Below are 22387 nucleotides of genomic sequence, written 5' to 3'. Positions count from 1 at the left end.
GTGCCACACTCAAACGGCAACAGCTGTCGAGCCCCACATATGCGTTATACTGAAGCATGGCACAGGAGGATTTAAATCCACATTCGCCAGGTGATAAATTGGCCAAATGGCTGACTGCAGACAGAATGCCCATAGGACTGGTTATCTTCCAACTGATCATTACAAGATTCCCCTGGTGCACCCAGCACCATGAGAACCGAGGCACTGCACTGCTCTGATTCAGTATGATCTTCCTGGGTTATCAGTATTTCAAAGTGCCGAACATGGACATCTCATGACGTTAAAGAATACATAGTTTCAGTGTTCCACTCCTACACAGCTCTGCCCCTTGACAGATCCACACATTTCTCAGCAAATATTTCATCTCCAAAAATAATTCAAAAAACTGAATTATGTTCAATTGAAAGTGGCTCACTTAAGCACACATTTGAGGCAGACGAAATATCATCTCACTTCATGCTTATTCCTGGATCTAAAGAGAGAAAAAAAAAAAAAAAAAAAAAAAAAAGTAAAGAAAAGAAAGAAAAAGAAAAAAGGAGGTTTTGTTTTCTTCTTTTTTCTTTTTTTTTTCTTCTTTTTTTTTCTTCTTTTTTTTTTTTTTTTTTTTTTTTTTTTTAACTTAAAATGAGGGGAAAACCCTTTAAGAAGACCAGAACTGGGGTGCAAGATAGCACAGACAATTTCCAACATAAATGCTAGTTATTAGGTGTCATGTAGAGTCAGGAGTTGCCATGGAATCCATTTGCTTCTAAACCAGCTCCTCCTGCTGGAATACTTTCTCATTATTATTTCTCTCTGTAGCACAAAAGGAGCTGGCTATAGAAGAAATGTTATTTTAAGGTAAAGTTTCTACTGCGTCTGAAATCAGACATGAAATTAAAATCTAAATTTAAAAAGTTACATTTCTGCGCAAATGTAAAGCTACATTACTGCGGTCAGAAGAATGAAATTGTGGGCTGTTTTTAGAGATTCAGGGAAGCAGAGAAATTATAGCTAAAGTCTTTCTTTCAGCTCTCTTCCCATGAATGAAAATAAATGTCACATCTGAAGCCTACTGCTCACATTTTTCCATTATGATAACTTTTAACATTTTCATACTAGTTACTTGATGCAAGAACAGCCTCATTGCCATCCTAATTAATAATGTCCTTGTAAACAGAACAGTGTGTATATGCTGGACACCAGGTTTATTAGACCAATGGACTCACTTGTGATGTCAATTTCAATGGATGAATTTTACAAGAAAAAAAGAATGTAATCATGCCTTCAAACTCTTGACACACCAATAATTGGATTTCAGTTCTTTTGCGTACAATGTACTGTGGTGTGACTGAAGGACAATACTGGAAAGTAACCAGCAATATTAGAAAACTATGTCAGTAATTTGCAGCTTGGCATGTTAATACTTATTATTAATATTATTGTTTATTATAGACATAGACTAGCATTGCATCTGGAACCCCTAAACAGAAACAGGATCCTATTGTGATCAATGCTGTATGGAGATACAGCCCTTGCCTCCAAAAGCTTGTATTCTATGGCCCTGGTTTTGTAAACTGATCTTGGTAGAGATATTCTTGAGCCCCTGTGGAGTCCTTCATCCTTCCAACATAGTCCAAGCTTCCTATAGAGCCTTTGTATATGTGGAGAAATGGGGGAACCTTGAGCTTTCCAATCTTCTCCTCTCCCTCCCTCTTACATTTAAACTATGCCCAAGGGGATTTTCAGCAAGTATACCTACTGTCTTATCAAACTGGATTTTAATCTTAGTCACCCCTCGTAGTGTGTGGCAACGTAAACATCCATCAACAGCAGAACAAGAATCAAGCTTAAAGCTGTTAGATACTTTTCTTCAAATAAAAAGTTCTGCTTTAGCCAGGAAATCAGAGGAAGCTCTGTGCGCTTTTACACCTTTCCCTCTCTACCCTAGTATTTTCTAAGATCTCATAACTGCAAGCAGACTCCACACTATCTGTGGCACCACCCAGGAAGATCACCAGGATGCTACAACTTCTGGGTAAAGCACCACTTTTGGAAATGCAAAAGAGTGCATAGGAGTAGGATGGAGACAGAGAACATTTTGCACTGAAAGCAGAAGGGTTGTTGCATCCCTGCAAGGAGCAGGAACCACCCCATGTCACCAGTGTGAGGGGAGCTGTGACTGCAGCGGGGATGGCAATGAAAACAGCAGAAACATCCACAGGGGTAAGGCAGGTCCACAGTCAAGCCAGGTCTACATCAGCACAGCTGCAAGGCATCTGGAGCCAGGAACACCTGCAGCCTTGCTTGGATGGGCACTGAGGGCAGAGTGCATGGATGGAGCTGCCAGGGCAATTAAAGCTTATCAGCACATGCTGACTCCTGACACAGAGTCTTCCCCTCTCTTTCCAGTATGGCTGCTCTGACAAGTGGCTGAGTTCAGTCATGAGCCAAGAGCATTTTGTGCAGAAGCCAAAATTAAAACCAGGCTCTAACAGATACCAAGATCTTTGCTTGTTTCAAAAATGTGGCATTTTAGCATCACTTGGCTATTGCCAGACTGAAGAAAAGATGATTCTTCATTCATCTGCTCAACTACCAGCTAAACCTAAGAGGAATTACACAGAGAAAGCAAGCCTTGAAGCTTTCTCCCTCCAGCCACAAGTGATGGTCTTGTAGCAGTTTCTCAGGGCAGCTGTCCTTTTGATAGACTCTGGCATCAACTAGTTAAATCCAGTTCTCACATTATGTAAATAAACGTCTTACCATCAGGGAAGAATAGTCAGAATTTAGGGTTTAGATGAAACATTGCAACAATGAGGCAAAACCTAAATGGATAAAAGCCATCACGAGCCAAGCCTTGCTAAACACCCTCACCCCTCAGCAACAGATTGAGCGTTGTCTGAAATAGGATAAAGCTGGATTTGAGTTTTGAAGCCTGGTGCTGCTTCCCTGTGCCACCTTCCCAGATAAATGATTTATCCCATGGTGTCTTCCTGAGAGACATCACTTCATCACTCCTCAGGAAAGCAGGCATGGGATCAGTTTGCACTGTGGTCGCCATCAGGCACCTAAACACCGTGTGGGAAGGGCAGGGGGAGCAGCAACAGGCTGGCCCAGATAACCCAGAAAACATTAAATAACAGGGCTTAGCATATCATACTCACAGGTACAAACTTAACCAGAATCGTAACCACAAATACATACGAGACAAGAGCGGGCAAAGCTCCTATTTAAATCATTAGAGAGTACTTCCCTCGCAGCAAAGCTGTTGTCATCCTGGTAGCTGTGAGGCGCAAGGGGTACCAATGTGGGGCTCCCCGGGCCTCATCCCTCCTTTGGGGCTCAACCACGTCTGTCCTCAGAGGTTTGGGGAGGCCGAAGACAGAGCTTCAGTGCAGCAGAGGGGCTGGCTCACCTTCAGGCGGGTTTAATCTGAAATGCTGAGCGTATTGTGCACTAAGGGTTTCTCGGGACAGGCTGAGCCCGGGGCCGTTGGCGTCGGGCTCCACTGCTGAGACGCCGGGGAACTCGGCAGAAGCCGGGCGGCCCCTTTAACAAGGGCGGCAGGGAGGGAGAGCCCAGCGCCGGGGGGAGGCTGCGGGAGGGAGCGGGGCCGCCCCGGGAGCCCGGCTCAGGTGAGGCCAGCGCTGTCTGGGGCGGGAGGGGAAAATCCGCCGTGGTGCCGGAGTGGGGGACGTAGGAGCCGAGCAGTGTCTGAAGACACGTCTCTGAAGAGACGGGGGATGACGGAGAACGCTGTGTACAGCGTGATTACGGTCTGGTTTTTGGGTGGTCCTGTGTGAAGCCTGGAGTTGGACTGGATGGTCCTCGTGGATTCTGCAAAGTTCGGGATTCCTTCAAAGTTCGTATCCAGTCCCTTGCCCTTCACAACCTCTGTCCGGGCATTGCGGCTGCTGCTGCTGCTATTCGCTGTACCACAGTTCTTTGAGAACAGAGAAGGCAAAGCCCGTAGGTAATGGTTATTCACCATAAGGTGGATTCCCTTCCCCACCCCCATCCTCCCCCCCACCCCTATTTCTTTAGTTCATGTTTTCTTTCTCTGCTGCAGTATGGCAGCTCTGTTCCCGACCATCATCACGAGTACACTCAATAAGGAGAGGGCTGAAGGCACTGACCTTTGACACCAATGGAAATATATATATATATATGAGTATAAGTCATCTCGTGGCGTTTGTGCCAAAAGCAAGGAAAGCGACGGCACTGAGCCGTCCAGGAGAGTGCAACCTAAAAGTATCGCTTAGAAACAGCCACGGGTATGAAGCCTACAACTGTTTATAAGTTACCAAAAATAACTGCTGGTCGGGCTGCCCTAATTCTGCAGTATTCCTTCTATTATTTTTCTGAGAGATGCATTTGAAATCGCTTATATCCGAGAACAGTTTATTCGAGTGTCTGTTACCCATTTCCTGCATTTTGTTACAGAATTCACTTTCTCGTTCTCCTCCTCCGAGTATCCCAACACCATTAGCGGATAAAGTACCTGGAGCACGGCTCGAAGCACGGAGGTTAAGATCTACATCAGTTAAAACCTGTTAATCGGCTCTGAATGGTCTCAGAGTGCGCTCACCGTGTGTGTGTGTGTGATGTGTGTGGGCACAGCCTGGATGAGGGTACGGCTGGAAATTCCCAGCCCAGCTCAGCAGGTCCTCGAGGCACGCAGCTGGAGTTTGCAGACTTCGGGATGCTCGCAGCCTTAAGGAGCGGCACCCCCGCGGCTGCGCGTGGGGAGAGGAAACTGTACGGACAGTGAAGTTGAAAGCACTCTGTCCTACCGTGAGGGTCCGTACAAGGTCGGATCCCGCTTTCTCGCTCACACGAACCTCAGGGGGAGGTTTGTCGTCTCGAAATCCGCTTGCGCCCCACACCAGGCCGGTAATTTTTAAGCAGCCGTGAGGTCACCCTGTCAGGTTTAATTGCTGGATTTTACCTTTTTAAGACTCTAGCGCTTAGACCGTGCCTCGGCATGGTAACTATCTCCCTGCATAAGGATTGGTGGCCCGTTTATTCCTTAGAGGGGGGTTAGCAAGCGCATCCAAAGTCAGAAACAAATAAATGCATCAAACCACTCCAAGATGCGTGCAGGGAAAAAACTAAAACAAAGCAAAACAAAACAAACAAACAAACAAAAAAAACCATTCGATCAGACTTGTCTTATAGGGAAATGACCCAGGGGAGGTTTTTTTTTCTTTTCCTTTTCTTTTCCTTTTCTTTTCCTTTTCTTTTCCTTTTCTTTTCCTTTCCTTTTCCTTTTCTTTTCCTTCCTTTTCTTTCCTTCCCTCCCCCCCCCCCCCCTCCCCCCCGCTTTGATTTGCAGAGCTCTGTGCTTTCCCACTCACACTCACACGCGGTGCAATGCACGCTGCACGCCGTGCCTGGCCACACAAGTTTTTCACGGCATGGAGTTGCAAGCCTGGCTGCGAAATGCCTCGTTTCACCGAGCTCTCCTGCAGGTAGCCCGCTTATAACGATCGTTTTCAAAGCACATCGAGTTTCAATACCTGTTTCCTCAGTTCTCAGATATTATCAGTTTCCCCGCGTAGGCTCAGCCGGGAATAAACTTATCCGAACCGAGCACATGTTTGTGCTTCAGGCAGCGGGTTCCCCGTTCCCTAGAGGTGCACCATCCCGATCCGGGCCGCTCTGTGCTCGCGTCCCCCGGGGCTCACAGGCAATTTTTGCCCTGGTCCCACCGCTCTCCACCGCTCCGCTCCGGGGCCGGCACAGCCGCTCTCCCTTCCCCGCTACTAACCCGCGGCTGCGGGAGCATCGGGTCGGGAATGGTTGCCTGAGTTTCCCTCCTATCCATTGGCAGGGCTGCGTTCCTCCGGTTTATTCATATTATTCCTAAGCCAAGGGGACTATAAAGGATAACTTTTGCAGCGCTTGTTGACAAACAAGCCGTTCGCTACCTGATGGTGTGAGTCCGGTTGTTGCTCAGATGCCTGAACACATCTCGGGGATATCAGCGCTGTTTGCAGGACGGCTTCCTCCGATGGAAGCCGGCAAGATGGTGCTGTCTTTCTCCCCAAGCCTGCCGGTGCAGCACACAGAAAGCCTCCGGAAAACACGGTGCCACCTTCCCCGCAAGAGCGAGTGCTTTGAGCACAGGAGGGACGTATTTCCCCCTCTCCCCCCCCCCCCCACCCTTTTATTTTTCCTTTTAATTACTTCTTATAATTTATCTCCAGTATCTCCCCTGACTGCCCCGCGGTGCGTTTGTTTCACAGCGGGGGGATCCGGCAAGGGGATGAGCGGTGCGTCGTGGGCCGCGCAGACACCCGGAACGGCTGCAACGCTCTTCCCCGCACCGTGCCGCTATTACCGCTCGTTGCGCTTCTTGTTTCCTGCGGCAGAAGAGGTGAGTTTGGTGCTAATAGATTATTATTTTTTATCTTTTTTTCTCTAGGATCGAGAGGTGTTTTTTTCCCCGTCTAGAAGGAAAACCTCACAACCCCACGAATAAACAAATAATAATAACACAGAGAATCCCCTATAACACTTTGTTTTTTAATCTCCGGGGACACACCGTGGGGGGTTGGGGGGGGGGGAGGTTGGTGCGCGTCCCCGCACGCCTCCCCCGGGCGCGCCCCCGAGGGGTCAGAGGGCGGGCGCGCACGGGGAGTACGGGGGTGTGTCCGCGTCGGGGTGACGTCACCGCTCGCTTCACCAATGGTCATCAGGGAGCGGGGAGCCAGCAGCCAATGGGAGGCGGGGCGGGTCCGTGAGTGGCATTAAGGGCGGGCTCGGCCGGGGCTGGGGGAGAAATGAAGTTGTGCTAAAAGGCTTTTAGCCGGAAAAGAAGTTATTAGGGCATTTCTCAGTCGCAATTAGGGCTTCTTCATTAAGCCCACCCCCACCCAGTATGTGAGAGGGAGAGTCGGGCAGCCGATAAAGGGGCGGGAGGCGGCAGCGCCCGGCTGCCCGCAGGCGTGGGGAGCCACGACGGGCACCGACCGCACCCCCGCTATTAATGAGCCAATTAAAGAGGGGTCCGCACCCCGGCACGGCTCGCTGCGGGCTGCCCTGCGCGGGGACACCAGGTAGGTGCAGGGGGCCCGGCCTCGGGGGGGTGGGGGGGGAGAGCAAAGAGGTGCGAAGTGAGGAGAGAGGTTGGGAGCTCCTGCCGAGGGTAGGAGGAAATAGCGGCAAAACCCCGAAATCGGCTGGAAATAAGCACGCGGAAACTGCTGTGCCGGGCTGAGGTCGGCAGTGAGCCCCGGATCCGGGAGGGGAACAACGGGGGGGAAGCGGGATTCATACAATAAATAGAAAAAAGGGGAAATAAACAAGAGCAGAAAAGGGCACCTGGGCTAGGTTTGAAAAATGATGATGATGATTTCTGGAGGCCGCGGCTCTGAGTAGCGGCGTGCTCACCCACCTCCGCCGTTCTTCTTCCCGCAGAGGCTCCTACGAAGCAGCCCGCGGAGGCCCCGTTCCGGCGGCGGATCGCGGGAGGACCGGGATTACCATGACCCACTTCGAGGAGAGGCACTGTCCGCGATGAGCAGGAGCAGAGGCCCGAAAACACCTCGTTTGGCTGCGGCGTCGTGCCACGGGCTTGTAGCTTTGTTGTTTGTTGTTGTTGTTGTTTTTTTTCCTGCAGTTGCTTGGAGTCTCTGAGCTGCATTGGATAAATGCCTTTCTCCCCCCCGAGTGACTTTTCAGAGTATATTCGTTCTTTTGAAGAACATCGCTCTGCTCTTCGGCACTTTGCTCCGTTTCACCGAACGGTTTCTCTGAGCGGCGGCCGTTCTCTCGCCCGATGATCCGGGACATGAACCGCAACTGAGAGCTTCTCCCCCACCTTTGGATGAAGCTCCGCAGCTTAAATTGTAGAAAGGAAGGGGGAAAAAAACACGATGAAAGAGAAGTCCAAAAATGCTGCCCGGACTAGACGGGAGAAAGAAAACAGCGAATTTTATGAACTGGCTAAATTACTGCCCCTGCCCTCGGCCATCACCTCCCAGCTGGACAAAGCATCCATAATCAGGCTCACCACCAGCTACCTCAAGATGCGGGTGGTTTTCCCGGAAGGTAGGTGGGATGGCTTTCTCCTGTGCTCCCCTTCCCGTCCAGGTGCCTCTTGGGACGAGCTCTGAGGGCCGGGTGCGCTTTGCTGCTACTTCTCCCTCCCGTGAACGTTGTCGCTCCGCTCGTATGACAGTTCTGCTGGGGGCTGAGGGGTTTCTGTCAACACAGAGCCAACAGGAGGTTTTCTGTTCTCGTCCGTGCGATGGGCATCGCCGCAAGGCAAAAGGGGGCGATCCCCCCATTTATAGCTGTACGTGGGGGAGCTAATATATGGGTAAATATTTACATAAGCCTATGCAAAGTCCTGAAGCCTTAGGTGCGGCGTGCAGGTATAGGGCTCGCTCCCACAACGTATAAGCCAAGCACAACCTATGGCATTGTAAACCCACTGTTTCCCTGCCTGAGGGTCGCTGGGGACGTCTGGGGGCTTTAAACTACCTCGGGAATTTTTCACAGAATTATTATACTCGGACGCACCCAAGCCCCATAACGATGCGAGCAGAGGGCCTGAAGCGAGCTTCACTTTGACTCGCTGGCCAGAGCCGGGCGTTGAGTCCTCAGTCCCAGCTGCTCCCGGTGGCGCTGAGCCGCCTCTTGGGGTGCTTGGAGGGGCTCCAGAAAGAGCTGAGAGCTCATTAAGGGGCCGGGATGAAGTTCTGCTCTGCCCTCGATCCGTCGCTTCTGTGAGATTTAAGGAAAACAAATTCAAAACGATTCACGAAGCTTTTATTTAGATGGAGATGTTTTCTGCCTGGAAGAGACGGTAGCGAGAAAGAAGAGCGAGGGGTCTGGGTTGGGTTTTTTGTTTGTTTCTTTGGGGCTCTTTTATTTTTCTAGTTTATCTAAAAATCCAAATTAATCGTTCGTTGAGATGTATGGGTACATAAGAAACCCGATAATACGGACTTTGCGTTTACTTCGGGTCTGTCGGTAACGCTGCACGAACCCAGAGCGGGCACGGGGCCTGTCCGGATTTATTCTGTTTGTTTGTTTTGCTTTTAACCTGATTCAGACCTGGAAGGAGAGGTCTTAACTCGACTTTTTAATGGTAGATATTCGCTCGGGCCTGGAGGCGGCCCTTCCAGCCCTGCGTGAGTGCATAGAGCCAAAGCCGTAGCAGTAGTTTCCAACACAGTGCATCCCGTATCTGCTTATTTAAGCAGCGTCTGATACCTCTGAGTAACTTAGAACCAGAGAATGGGATAAGTGGGACTTGTAACACCTGAAACCCTTATAAAAAAGGGGGTGGGTGGGGAGGGGGTGCTGGAGGAAAAAGTTCAAACTCTCATGAAACCACGTTGTCGTTCTACGAGATCTGTCTGCAAGGAAACTGAGCTGTCCTTTAATACTGTCAGCGCACACTTTATAAAAGAAAGCTATGGCCAACTCCGCTGCCCGCGATGTTCCTAAAAGGATTATTAGCGGTGATCTGTCAGCTCCCGCCGTCTCAGCGGGCCGCCTTCCTGCGTGATTCGGAGCGGCTCTCGTCAATTACCGCCGCCGATGCAGCGGGGCTGTTTGATCAGACGAAGCATATGGTGTTGCTTGTTAGCTGCGAGTAATCACGGGCGGGGAAGAATGGCCGGGCCCCGTCCCGGGCGGCAGCGCGGGATGCCTCAATGCCCCGGGGAGCCGTGCGGCGGGGGGCGCGGGCCCGGGGCCGGCAGCTGCGGCTTTGAGCCGGGAGGCGGAGAGTGGCGGCGGGACCTCCGCGGCCTCGCTACGGGGGAGCTGCGAATGGAAAGAAGCGGCCGCCGAGGGGGTGGCCCCGCGGTGCTGTCCGTGCTGGGGGGTCGGAGCGGTTCCGCGGGCACTTGCCAGTATCTGAGAGGCCCTCCCCCTCCCCTCTTTGTCTGGGCACGCAGAGGCATCCAGAACCTGCAGAAGGCGGTATATGAGGCAGGGGACGTTCCGTGGTTTTTCTCGGGGAGGGCAGAGCTGCGAGCGCTGGGGTGCAGCCCAAATCCGGCCGAGGGCGGAGGATCGTGGGCTCGGCCGAGAAGTGCGGCTCTCCGGCGGCCCGCCAGGAGCTTCCCTGCACGGGGCCTGACTGAAAACGGTGGGAATAAATGTACAGAACGGCATAAGCTCCTCAGAGGAAGAAGTATCGGTGGGCATCCATCTGCGCGTTTGTACATTGAGGGGCTCCTATGCAGGAAGGAGGAGGGTGGATGCCAGGGTCACTGTGAAAACAGGTTTCTGCCAGGGCCGTGACCGCAGAGCCACGAAGCCCCTCAGCATCGTTTGGTTTCCTTTTCACTGTGTGAAATAGTGATGCAAAGCGGTGCCACCGGGTGAGCGCGCTCCGAGGGAGTGCAGTGCTGAGTTTTAGCTGCAGCTCTGCGATTCTCTCCCAAGAGTGCGGGACCTGGCTCGAACCCGGCGCCCCATTGCTCTGCCCCGAACTTTCCGAGGAACCTGGCAAAGACGAAATGCGCCCCGTGGCTGCTGCCTGGCACGGGCTGGCTGCTGAAACTCCTCTGACTCGAGAGGAAAGAGCCTGTTTGTTTTGGGGTCGGCTTTGGGAAAGATAATGTGGAGAAGATCTGCTAGATAGCTGAGAACGGTGGGAAGAGCTTGTTATTATTATTATTATTGAAGGGGAAAAAAGAGAGAGTGAGAGTGAGAAAAGGATAAATACCTTCCTAATAAATTCAGTTCTGTGTTAACGTTCACGGGGAAAAAAAATCCCCGACGTTTCAGTGTAACAGTGAAGGCAACGAACGTACCTGTTGGAAATAAATCCGTGGGCGAAAATGATTTTCTTTATATAAAGATGTGATTCCTATAAGCCGTGCCGGCGTCCAAAAGTGAAGGTGGAGGGAAAAAAAAAGGGGGGGGGGGGGGGGGGAAGTTAAAAAAAAAAAAAAAAGAGTAAAAAAAGGTGACATCTGTACACATATATATTTAATTAAGGAATATTTCCAGGCTCCTGTTCTCCTCGTCCCAACAAGCAGGGAAGGACTGTTTGCTTTTCTGTCCTATGAAGACGGATCGCTCCCACGCAGAGGCGTCCCCTTTCTCAGACAAAATCAGCGGCCGCGTTTACGTAAACTTTCGCCTACCATTTCTATAATGAATCTCTTTATTTTGTTTTATTTTAAATTGGGGGTGGGGGAGGGGGGAGAGAGCAGGAAAACAAAATCCGTTTCCCACGTGGATAGGTGATTTAATGCTGTTTTTCTTGCTGCTAAGGGAAATGATTGAGCGTTGGGTTTCAGCAGTGATTTTCGTACATAAGTTTTTCTCATTTAAGCCGCAGTTTACTCTGCGCGGTACCTCTCTGTGCTTAAGTCGAGTTTTGATGCGAACTTCACATGTAAAGTGCAGAACTGAAGTCTTAGCATGAGAGCCGTACAAAGGCACTTTAACGGGTGGATTCAGTCAGATTTTCTTCACAAACCCCTCTCCCTTCGTAGGGCTCTGTTCGTGTTGAAGAACGTTTGCAACTTGTGTATGAATACCGTGAATACCCTTTCCTCCACTGTTCGGAAAAAGCGATATTTGAGTTTGCCTCTTCCCTAAAACCCAGAAGTATGGATGTGGAGCTCGAAAATTTGCCTTCCCCCCCCCCCCCCCCCCCCGTTTTTTTTCTTTTCCTCCGCTGTGGGCACGGCTCCGTTTGGGTTGCATTTCAGAGGGCAGCTCCTTTACCCTGTGTGTATGTGTGCCAAAACTCTTCGATTTCTCTCCAGAGCAGCGAATCGCTGTTACTTCCACGGCCGCTCCCCCAGCAGGGCCGTTTGTTCAGGCGGCAGAACTCTGCCTCCCTCTTACTATTATTTTTCTAAAGGAAGCGGGACGCTCGCTTCTATCAGCTTCAAACGAACGCATCTGATTTACCAAGACAATAAATCTTGACGAAACTTCGCTAATAGCATCCGCAGGCATGAGCGTGTTTTTTTTTCTTTTTTTTTTTCTTTTTTTTTCCTTTTTTTTTTTTTTTTTTTTTTTTTTTTTTTCCTCCCTAAATGTCTCTGCTTCTGTTCCATCTGAACCCTCCGACGGCGACTCGCTCCCTCACGGAAGCCTCATTTGGCAGAGATTTGGAGTTATCATTAACCACCGCCTGTTAAATTAAGTGAGAAATCGTCCCGACTGGGCTCGGGCACAGCGAGGGCGGCTGAACGGCACCGTTCCTAGAGGCAGCCTCGCTGCGCGCTGCCCCTCTGCCTTTTCAGGGAGGCTGTGACAAAAGGCGGAGGAGATGAGCTCGGCCGGGGCGCCCTGAGGTCTCCCCGCTGCCACAGGCGGCCTCCCTGGGGCTCCCCGAAGCCCAGATCCCCAGATCCCCCCTGCGTGAGGCTTGGGCTGGGCTCTGCTCCGAGTGCTTTTGGAAGGGGGGCGGCCGGTGGCCCTGCCGTTGTTTCCTCCATAGTGAATTCGGATCGCGCTGAGGTTGGGGTAATGGTGGTAGCCACTTGGAAACGCTGGCAAATCAAAGCCAAGAAGATAAGAGCTTGCGTCTCCTGTCCTCCCCCTTACCCCCCTTCTCGCCTCCCCCCCGCCCCCCCTCTTCGCTACGGCAAGACAAAGAAGACTGTCGAGGTTGGGGTCGGGGCTGCGCTGCGGATGCTTACGGAGGGACTGGGAACCCCGAGGCTGTCCGCGCCTCTTGGAGCCTTCTGCCGCTGTATCCCGGCCCGATTTGTAGTGACTGAGCGCAGCCCCGTCTGCTTGGGACTTCGGGGCGTTCGGCAACGATATCGCGATGCCAGCCGGTGCCTCCATTGGCTGCTGCCATGAGGGCTCGGAGCGACCCAGCGGGGCGGGGAGGCAGTGCCCCAGCAGCACGGAGCTGCGGCGTTGGCCGTGGGTCCGGCCGTGGGAGGCAGCGTGCCCCGGGCTGGGCGGGATGAGCACGGGGGGAGGAAGGCGCTTCTACCGGGCTGCCCAGTGCGGTCCTCATACCGAAGAGAACGAGGAGCTTTCTGCCACTTCCCTCACTTTTAAATGTGGGGAAACTGTGATTTCCCGTGGAGAAGTGCTGATAAAGCTGTGACTCAGCACTCGCAGACCGAATTGTACCAGCTCACGTTCAGCGCAGTTTGAGTGCAGCCTCAGAGCGCACAGTTCAGTAACGGGAGTTGTTAGCAAACTGAGCAAAGCCTGTCCCTGGTGCCGAGGCTATTTTGTTTCGTTATTTATTTATTTATTTATTTATTTATTTTCCTTCCTTCCTTCCTTCCTTCCTTCCTTCCTTCCTTCCTTCCTTCCTTCCTTCCTTCCTTCCTTCCTTCCTTCCTTCCTTCCTTCCTTCCTTCCTTCCTTCCTTCCTTCCTTCCTTCCTTCCTTCCTCTCACCCCCGCTTCTCACCTCCCCCCCCCAGCTCCCCCAATGGAGGACACATTCTAGGTCGAATTGTTTACCTTCTCAGGGAAAAAAAAAAGTAAATCCTCGAGTGGAGGAGGTTGTTAGATAGGAGCCTATAATCTATATCTTGTTGAGAGTATAAAACTCATTCCGAAAGAAAAGCTCGATCCATTTATTTTTGCTGCTTGCAATAACACAGCTGGATGATGCCTTGAGCTTGCTCTGCACGATTGCTCATCATTCATTCGCCAAGAACCGGCCTAAATGGTGCCTGTGGGATTAGGTCAATTTTAGTGGATCTACTTCGCCTCATTTGGTTACTAATTGGTTTCTTGTTTTATAAATCGAAATCTCATTTTCAGGAAATTACAAAGCCCATGCAGCCAGTCCATTGAGGTAATCCGTGGGTCGGGAGTATTTAAATGGAAATGGTTCGACAATGCATCAAGTATTAAGCAACAGTAAAACTTCGCCTCTGTTTCCACATGAAATGTGAGCTCGCGAGCTCCTTAGATCCATAATAGATACATCGCTTCTAAGGCTACTTATGTAAATATGATAAACCGGACCCCGGCGGGGGAGGGGAGAAAGCAATTTTTATCTACAAAGGTTAATGTGGCATATCTTGGAAATCTTCCAAAATAGATTATGTTTTGCTTTGTCTTCGGCCACTTTAGCTGGGAAAATCCTTTGCCTAAAAACGGTTTAGCTGTCCTTTCCCGCACAAAGCTGCTTGTTTCTATTCCAAAGCCATTATTCCGTTGGCTCTCCAAATTACAAGAGAATCTTTAGATCTTGTTTCCAGCGTAATCCTGAAGCAAAAGGGAGAGCTGATTTCCTTGTTTTGTTTTAAATAGACAATCAAAGGATTTGAGGTATTTTCTGCGGTAGGTCAAGTGCAAGATAGCTCGGTTTGCTCCTCCGATAAAAGGAAATTGGATACTGAAGCGAACGGAGGAGGAAAAAATAATAAAAGGGGAATATTAATGGAGGGGTTTTCTCTTATAATCTCTAAAGGCAGTATTTAAAGGGCGTCGGGAGAGCCCGCCGGTCTGGGCTTGTCAGTGAAGAGAAGTCGTCTCCAGCTCGAATGTGATGAAACATCAGGGAAACGCGAAGCGTCTCGAGTGTTAGGATTGCCAGAAGCTGGTTCAGGTAGAGGAGTGAAAACGTTTAATTATGAAACATTAACAGCCGCGGCCAAACAGCGTGAGATTTTAACCCAAAGCATAACGAAGGGTTCGGTGCTCCGTGAAGAACGGCGTTCCCGAAAGAAGTTAACCTGTAATGTCGATGAGCTATTCATTAACCCGCAGAGGTCGGGTTGTTTTCCCTTTTAGAAGGAGAGTAACTAGAAGCCGTAAACCCAGATTAATAAGCAACTTAAATCCTAGGCGAAGAGCGCAGCTTTAGCCCAGAACAGGGAAACTGTTATTCAGATTTCCCTTCCAATGGGGGAAGCTCGCAAGGAGCGGCCTCGACAGGGCGTCCTGGAGCGTGGGCAAAGCAAAGACACTGCGGTTTCTCTTCTCCCTTTCCCTGGAAGCCGTGCGAGATGTGTCAGCTCCTGACTGGCTTCGGGGAGGGTCCCCGGTGGGGGACAGACGTGCACCTGGGCAGCCCCGCTGGGGAGGGCGGCAGAGCGACTGCATTTCGAGGGAGGGAGGAGAGCCCGGGAGCTGGGGGACAACACCACCGGGTCCCCGTTAATTGGCGCGGTGGAGTTAACGGGAAGGATTACGTCTCCCCGCTGGCACTCTCTGGCACGGAGTACTCGCGGGCAGGGGCCAGGACGCAGGGATGCCGCTGGCTTCTTAGGGCCGTGGGTTAAGAAGAAGGGGGAAACGGTGAGGAGGTGGGCGAAGAAGGGGCCGCTAGGGATGCCCTCTCCGTTCGCCTCGCTCGGGTGTAGAGCCGAGGTGAAGGCGCTCGATACCAAGGGATGCCTGCTCTGCCCACTGCCGTTTCACTTGGAAATCCCCAGAGAAAGGGGGCTCGCCTTCCCGAGTAAACCTTGCCTTCTCCGGCCGTCAATCAGCATTTCTGTACGGTTGTGGGTTTTTTTTGGTGTTGTTGTTGTTTGGTTGATTTTTTTTTTCCCCTTCTTGCTTGATCCTATTTAACGGCGTAAGCTTAAAATGTTTTAAATGCCCCGTTTAAAATGATTTCATCAACAGTATCGTTAAAGAGCATTGCCTATAAATAGATTTACTCCGGCCGAGTAATTTTCCTGCGGCTCTTATTCCTCCCCACTTTGCATAAAACGAGCAGAGTCTGAAGCACAGGGCAGGTCCGTCCTGTGGCCGAGGAGGAGGGGGGGTGAGGCTGGGAAGCAGACAAGAGCCGCCCCAAGGGGCCGCTTTGTCGGGTACGCCCCTTCACCCAGGTCTTAGGAACCAACTTCCCCATTAAGCAAAAATAGGTGTTTATCTCCCACAGGAGTTAGATATAAATAATAATAATAATACAAAGATTAAAAACAAAACAAAACAAAACACGAAAGAGATTTTTCTGTCCAAGGAAATCACGTCCTCGTTTCTCAACGAGTGTATGTATACCTGTTTTAAAGCGAGTTCAAGCAAAAGTATAACAATAAAAAATAAATAGAAGAGGTTCAGTCCAGCAGGCTTACAGGACGAGGTTTGTCACCTCTTCACTTTCCTTTCTGTGTGTGTCTTAATTGAACAGGACTGGGAGAAGCCTGGGGCCACTCCAGCCGCACCAGCCCTCTGGATAATGTAGGACGGGAGCTGGGATCGCATCTTTTGCAGGTACCGCTCTGGAAACGACAGCCACGCAGTATTAACGATTAAAGAAATCAGTCTCTCTTCTGAGCTTTTAGTTACCACCATGACTAATTTTTAACCGTTCAAGTATTTAATTTAAAAAAAAAAAAAAAAAAAAAAAAAAAGAAAGAAAAAAGAAAGAAAAAGTGGGGGGGGGGGGGGGGGGGGGGGGGTCGGGCGGGCTCCTTTGCACAAACGCAGTTCAGGTAGAGGAAGGAATATTAGAGTTATTGTATCCATGCTTTGTGGGGAACGGGAGTCGTGTGGGCTGTGACACGTCCTTAATAGGTTGGGGTCTCTTCTGCTGCCTCCGCACCCAGAAGCCCCATTAGAGTCTTCTGAAACGCGTTTGACAAATCATCCCGTCCCACACAGACGTTATGCACGTCGCGGGGAGGCTTACATTCCCCTCGCTTGCTCAACAGGGGGTAACATCCCGGGGAGTTAGAAACGGGGTGGCAGCGCTTGGAAATTCTCGGATGGACATCAGAGGGATTTCTGTGGGCTGCGGGGTCACGGTTATAGAGGAGTCCTGCCCAGGGCTCCGTTCCCTTCCAGCTTTCTGAGTAATCACAGCTTGAAAGGGAATACGTCTTGTCTAGTATAACCCTCTGGAGGACGGTACTGTGTCGGTCTGTTTGTGTCCATCTCTCTGACTGTTGCTCCCTCTGCCGACCCTTTCCCCAGACGCTGGACGGTTTTATATTCGTGGTGGCTCCGGATGGGAAGATCATGTACATCTCGGAGACCGCTTCGGTGCACCTGGGCCTGTCTCAGGTAGGTTGGGGACAGGCGCGGGAGTGGACTGCGGAGGGGGGCACCGGAGACGAACGCTCCCCTTCCTCCTCTTCCCCCCCTTCCTCCTCCTCCTCTCTCACAGGTAGAGCTGACCGGAAACAGCATTTACGAGTACATCCACCCCGCCGACCACGACGAGATGACGGCGGTGCTTACGGCCCACCAGCCCTACCACTCCCACTTCGTGCAGGGTAAAACGTGTCCCTCCTGCGTCCCATAGTCCCACGTGGACGTGGACCCCTTCCCTCGCTGCTCACCTACCCTCTGCCTCCCTTCTCCTCAGAGTATGAGATCGAGCGGTCCTTTTTCCTACGGATGAAATGCGTACTGGCCAAGAGAAACGCGGGGCTGACCTGCGGGGGCTACAAGGTGGGTGCGGGGGGTACAGCCCCGCCACGGCACAGCGGTGTGGACGGGGATTGAGTTCCCTGGGCTGGCCCGGCTCGACACTCTTTAATGCGGCATCGAGTGCCGCTTGCCCCAGGGGCAACTCTACAGCTCGGCCGTTTCCCATTGCTCCGCACGGGTCCCCTGGCCGGGCACAGCCCAGGCTGCTCTCCGACCTTGAAGCGGGAGACGTTGTGACACGGTGTAGTGCAGAATAAGGAAATCTGTTGGAATAGCTCCAGGAAGAGTTGCTTAAAATAGAAAAGCGAGGTTGGAAGTGCATAGCAGCAATATGCAGGGAGGAAACGTACCTAAAATCTATGCCGAAACATGCATTCTGGATCGTGTCTGCTCTGTCTGTGTAATAGATACATCTTATCCATGTGACACACGCACAAATGTAAACTCTCTCACACGCATCCACTCTTCATTACAGAGCTGTAACTGCCTTGGCACTTCCTCGTTTTCCCTTTGGAGAAGAATCATAAAAGCGTAGTTAGGAGGTGGTCCAAAAACCACTTAAGTCAGTGAAAAAAAATAAGTAAAGAAAATCTTGTTGACTTTAGCGGGCCTTAGATGAGAGTTGAAGTTCCGTATGAAAAAACAAAACAAAACAAAAAACCCACATCCCAACCCAAGGGAAAGCAGAAAGACGAGGGGGTGTATGGGGGTGGGGCCCGGACCGGTGAAGTTCACAACCCCCACGCCCCATGCCCAGCAGCCGTATGTCTCTGCAGGTCATCCACTGCAGCGGCTACCTGAAGATCCGCCAGTACAGCCTGGACATGTCCCCTTTCGACGGCTGCTACCAAAACGTCGGTTTGGTCGCCGTGGGCCACTCGTTGCCGCCCAGCGCCGTGACAGAGATCAAACTGCACAGCAACATGTTCATGTTCCGGGCTAGCCTGGACATGAAGCTCATCTTCCTGGACTCCAGGTAGTGCTGAGGCTGCCTCCAAATCAATTCCTCACACCTTCCCCCACCCCCCTCCGACCCGTCCTATTCTCTCCTCCCACCTGATGTTGGCTGCTGTGTCTTTTCAGGGTGGCTGAGCTCACAGGGTACGAGCCTCAGGACCTGATCGAGAAGACCCTTTACCATCATGTACACGGCTGTGACACCTTCCACCTGCGATGTGCACATCACTTGTGTAAGGATTTGCACTCAGAGAACCTTACCTCGCCTTCTCCCTCCGCTAAAGGGCTTTGGCTGTGTTAGGGGCCACCTCTGGGCTGGGGGGAGAGCAGCAGCATCCGCGGCGGGTGTACCCTACACAAACCCTGGGCGTTCAGTTCGCTTCGAATCCAGCTCAGAGAAAAGCCTTTTATTTTTCTTGCTTGGAGTAGGCTGTGCCAGTGCATTTCAAACACTTTTGTTCCCCTTCTATCGAGTCTCACGAATCTTATCTGTGTGGCTAAATTTGCTGCAGTGATGAGCCTGTTTCAGAGAGCAGCTCTTTATTCTTTTTCGATATCACTATGACATTAATATACGGATAGATGTATAAAAAGGATATTAATTTCCGGTAAGTTTCCTTCAGGGGAACGTCAAGAGAAGAGATAAAAACCCAAAGCCACATTGAGATAATGCAATTTCGATGACGATATATGGTTGGGTGTTGGGTTCACCCCCGCCTCCCCCCCCCCGTGTTTGTCCTCTATCTCCCCGAAAAGCCTATGCGATAGCGGGGTGGGGGGTGGGGGAATGGGCTGCCTTTTCTTCATCCCTTTGCCACTCTCGGCTCTCCGCAGCCCCCCTGAGCCCTTCTCTCCCCGCTCTGTCCCGCAGTGCTGGTGAAGGGCCAGGTGACCACCAAGTACTACCGCTTTCTGGCCAAGCACGGCGGCTGGGTGTGGGTGCAGAGCTATGCCACCATCGTGCACAACAGCCGCTCGTCGCGCCCGCACTGCATCGTCAGCGTCAACTACGTCCTTACGTAAGTTCACTAAGCGGGATGGGCCCGGCGGGGCGGGCACCTGTCGCGGCCTCCGGCCCCGATGGCTGGGGAGGGGAGGGCGGCGGCACACTGTGAGGAGCAGGGCGCTTACATCTACATGAAGGCGTTCCTTGACTGTTTCCTTTCGAGAATGGAGATTTAGAGGTTTGGCACCCGCATATTTTCCTGCCCCTCCCCCCCCCCCCCCCCCTTTTTTTTTTTAACAGTTTAAGTACACCCAGCATTAAATAAAATTTAATGCAGCGTAAAAAAAAAAGAAAAGGAGAGAAAAAAAAAGGTTTTCACGTACGGAGTTATTTATACTCAACAAACAGGACATCTGTTTTTCTTTTCAAAAATCTGGGGTTTGAAGTTCTTAATTTCATCCAGAGTCTCTATCAAAGCTCCGAGGTTTCTTTTTTGTTCTTGGAGAGCGATCCTTACAGAGAACCACAAAGAAAGTTGGTGACCAGAAGGGTCAGCGAAACTTAACAAAAATCAAGATAAAATAGAATCAAGAGGGGAAAAAAAGAAATAAAAAAGCAGAGGGACTGCTTAGATACTGCCTAGCTCAACGCATCCGCTCGTATTTGGGGCTCGCCGGGCAGGGCTCCGGCTGTGCTGCTTGCATCGAGGCACGCAGGTCTGGGTCGGGGTGCTCTCTTATCTCTGAAGCATCTCCTCTGGCCGCAGCCACATTGGGATGCAGGGGCGTGCGGCCGAACCTCCCCAGAGCTGCGGCAGAGGCGGCGCAGTGATGTCTCCTTTCTCGGGTCCGCTCAGCACAGGTGGCGATCGGCTTGGTGGCCGAGTTTAAGACGCTCCCCCAAAATGCAGAGGCTCCTTATGTTAAGTCTGAGCACCCGCACGGGGAGCTGAGGGGCAAGAGGCCAGTGCATGGTAGTGCCAGGAATCTAAAAGCAGCTGACGTGGTAGGCTGGCTTTCTACCAGCAATTCTCTGTGCTTTTCCATGAGCACCTGAGATCAGCAGTCATCTCCTTTCCCTTCAGTAGCAACAGAGGGAGTGTAGCCCCATCGTGCCTCACACCCCGAGCGGCTCGGTGCTGCTGGGGGCTATAGCTGCAGCGCTCCTAGGGGCAGAAGCCCTCTCTCCTCTGCCTGCCCGGGGCGGCTGCGGGCACAGGGCCGGGTTCGAGGCGCTCTGCGGGGTGGATGGCTGCACCGAAATAGCGCTGCTCCTCCGCCCCGACAGACTTCCTGTCCTTTTGCTGGTCTTTGTATTTTTGTGCGTGTACGCGGGTTTTAGAAACAAAGTTATATTTAGAGCTGTTTTCAGCCAGAGTGACGTGTGGGAGGGCTGTGTGTGCTCTCCCAGCTTCCCTTCTGAGCGGCTTCGGAGCTTCGGAGTGGAGAGGGCAGAGCCTGATCCATGGCCGCAACTGTCAGGGGCTTCAGGGGCACCCTGACTACATGGAATCCTGATTTTGGTAGTGCAGATCGGTCGAGGTCTTACCCACTCTGATTGCCTCTTCGTTGGGCCTCTGCTTTTCAAGGCTGAGCACAGGTCCTATAGTGTTCAAAGTCTGCACATGGTTAAGCACTTAATAGAAATTCTCTGGCTCTTATAGCTACTTGATGATAGCGGCTCATTTCAGCAGTCCAAGGCCAGCTGAGAGGTGTGTGGGTGCAGATTTTGGCACAGCCCTTTGTGGTCAGCTGAACAGGTAGAAAAAAAAAAGGTGAACCTCTGCATGTTACCCCTCATTTATGAGAACTGGAGAGAGAGTTTGGAAATGGCAAAAGGGATTGCAGGATGGCATCTGAAAGGTGGGATGCCTCTCACTGTGGTTCCTTTGAAAATAGGAAGTGCTGGTGTTCAGCAAACTTGAGTGAACATATGAAAAGGGCCATCAGCTCTGGGTGGCATTGGACATGTTCTTGAGGTTGTTGAAGGGGCAGCTGTCTGTTCCCTGGCATGGTGTCCTTCACTTGGGCAAAGTCCTGCAGGGGGTTCATTTGCTCATGGCAGAAGGAGCTTTCTCTCACTGTGGGTGGAATGTGATGTTTTGAACAGGAGCAAACATATGCTGGGTGGTAAAGGGGACTGCCCACTATGGGGGGGGGGGGGGGGGGGGTGTCTATGCCAGTGCAGGCTGAGAGGCACTGCCTCACCTTAAAGCTCCCCTGAGCAGTATGTGGGAGGAAAACAGAAAGAATGAGAATGAGTTTCTGTAGGACTCCTTTACCAAACACACATTCATTTAAGAAAATAAAAAAGGGACCATTTCCATCTTCCATAAATTGTAAGCTTTGTGAAAGTGAATTCTAGAATTGAGAACAAGTGTTTTTAATAAGTATATAGACTGAACTGGATAGGTACGGTGGCAAGGGCATGTGAGTAACAAGAGGGAAGCTTATTTTTTGTGTGATCAGAGTGTGTCAAAAAATTAATGTAAATGACCTTTAAGGATTTCAGCATTTGCTCTTCTTTGTATTCTGCTTGGCATACATGAGCACAGACAAAGAATATCTGTTTCTTTTATTTGTTCTGTACACACTCTTGCCATATTATTGATTATTAGCTGTGCATGTTTATCACATAAAGGACTTGAGTATGAGTCAATTAATAGAGAATGTAACTGCTGAAGTTAAGTTTATATTTAGATGGCAAACAACCTTCCTTTAAACAAATGGATAAAGCAAAGTGCAAATCCTTTGACTTTTTGAGCAAGAACAAATATTATAATAATTTGTCCCTAGAGAAATCTAAGGAAGCTTTCTATATACATTTCCTTGTTCTTTAGCTTTTGAAAGAATAACAATAGCGGTACCATGTAGTGATAAAGCCGTGCAGCAGTAAAATGGATTAGGTATTTAATTATGGCTAATCTATGTTGATGATATAGTACATACAAGTTCCAGTTGCCCTCTTCACATTACATTGTGCATCTGGCTGATTAGAAGCACAAATTGAAGTATGCAATTTGTTTGAAAGATTATTTCGCAAATAAATGCCATATTGATGAATGTTTTACATAATGATGTGGTAAATGCAATTTAGAATAAATTAACAGTTAATTGTATCTGCAGTCTTCATCTTTAAATTATTACTATTTATAGCTTTGTGTACTACCAGATTTAAAATAGTTGCATCAACACGGTGATAGCGT

The 22387-nt window shown here is 50.6% G+C and overlaps 1 protein-coding gene across 1 annotated transcript in view; it reads left to right on the top strand.

Moving 5' to 3' along the window:
• The first annotated feature begins 7404 nt into the window (after positions 1-7404).
• The window catches only part of SIM1 (SIM bHLH transcription factor 1), a 41606-nt gene continuing 26623 nt past the window's right edge, over positions 7405-22387 (top strand). The window contains exons 1-8 of the mRNA XM_072332804.1: positions 7405-8037; positions 16036-16118; positions 16821-16910; positions 17014-17122; positions 17215-17300; positions 18056-18255; positions 18363-18469; positions 19108-19255. Coding sequence (XP_072188905.1) covers positions 7863-8037; positions 16036-16118; positions 16821-16910; positions 17014-17122; positions 17215-17300; positions 18056-18255; positions 18363-18469; positions 19108-19255 — 998 coding nt within the window. The 5' untranslated portion in view covers positions 7405-7862. The remainder of the gene's footprint in view (positions 8038-16035; positions 16119-16820; positions 16911-17013; positions 17123-17214; positions 17301-18055; positions 18256-18362; positions 18470-19107; positions 19256-22387) is intronic.

The sequence above is a fragment of the Excalfactoria chinensis genome, chromosome 3 (assembly GCF_039878825.1).
Source record: "Excalfactoria chinensis isolate bCotChi1 chromosome 3, bCotChi1.hap2, whole genome shotgun sequence".
Classification (NCBI taxonomy): Eukaryota; Metazoa; Chordata; class Aves; order Galliformes; family Phasianidae; genus Excalfactoria; species Excalfactoria chinensis.
The sequence above is the reverse complement of the archived record's forward strand: the minus strand, read 5'-3'. Positions and strand labels throughout refer to the sequence as shown.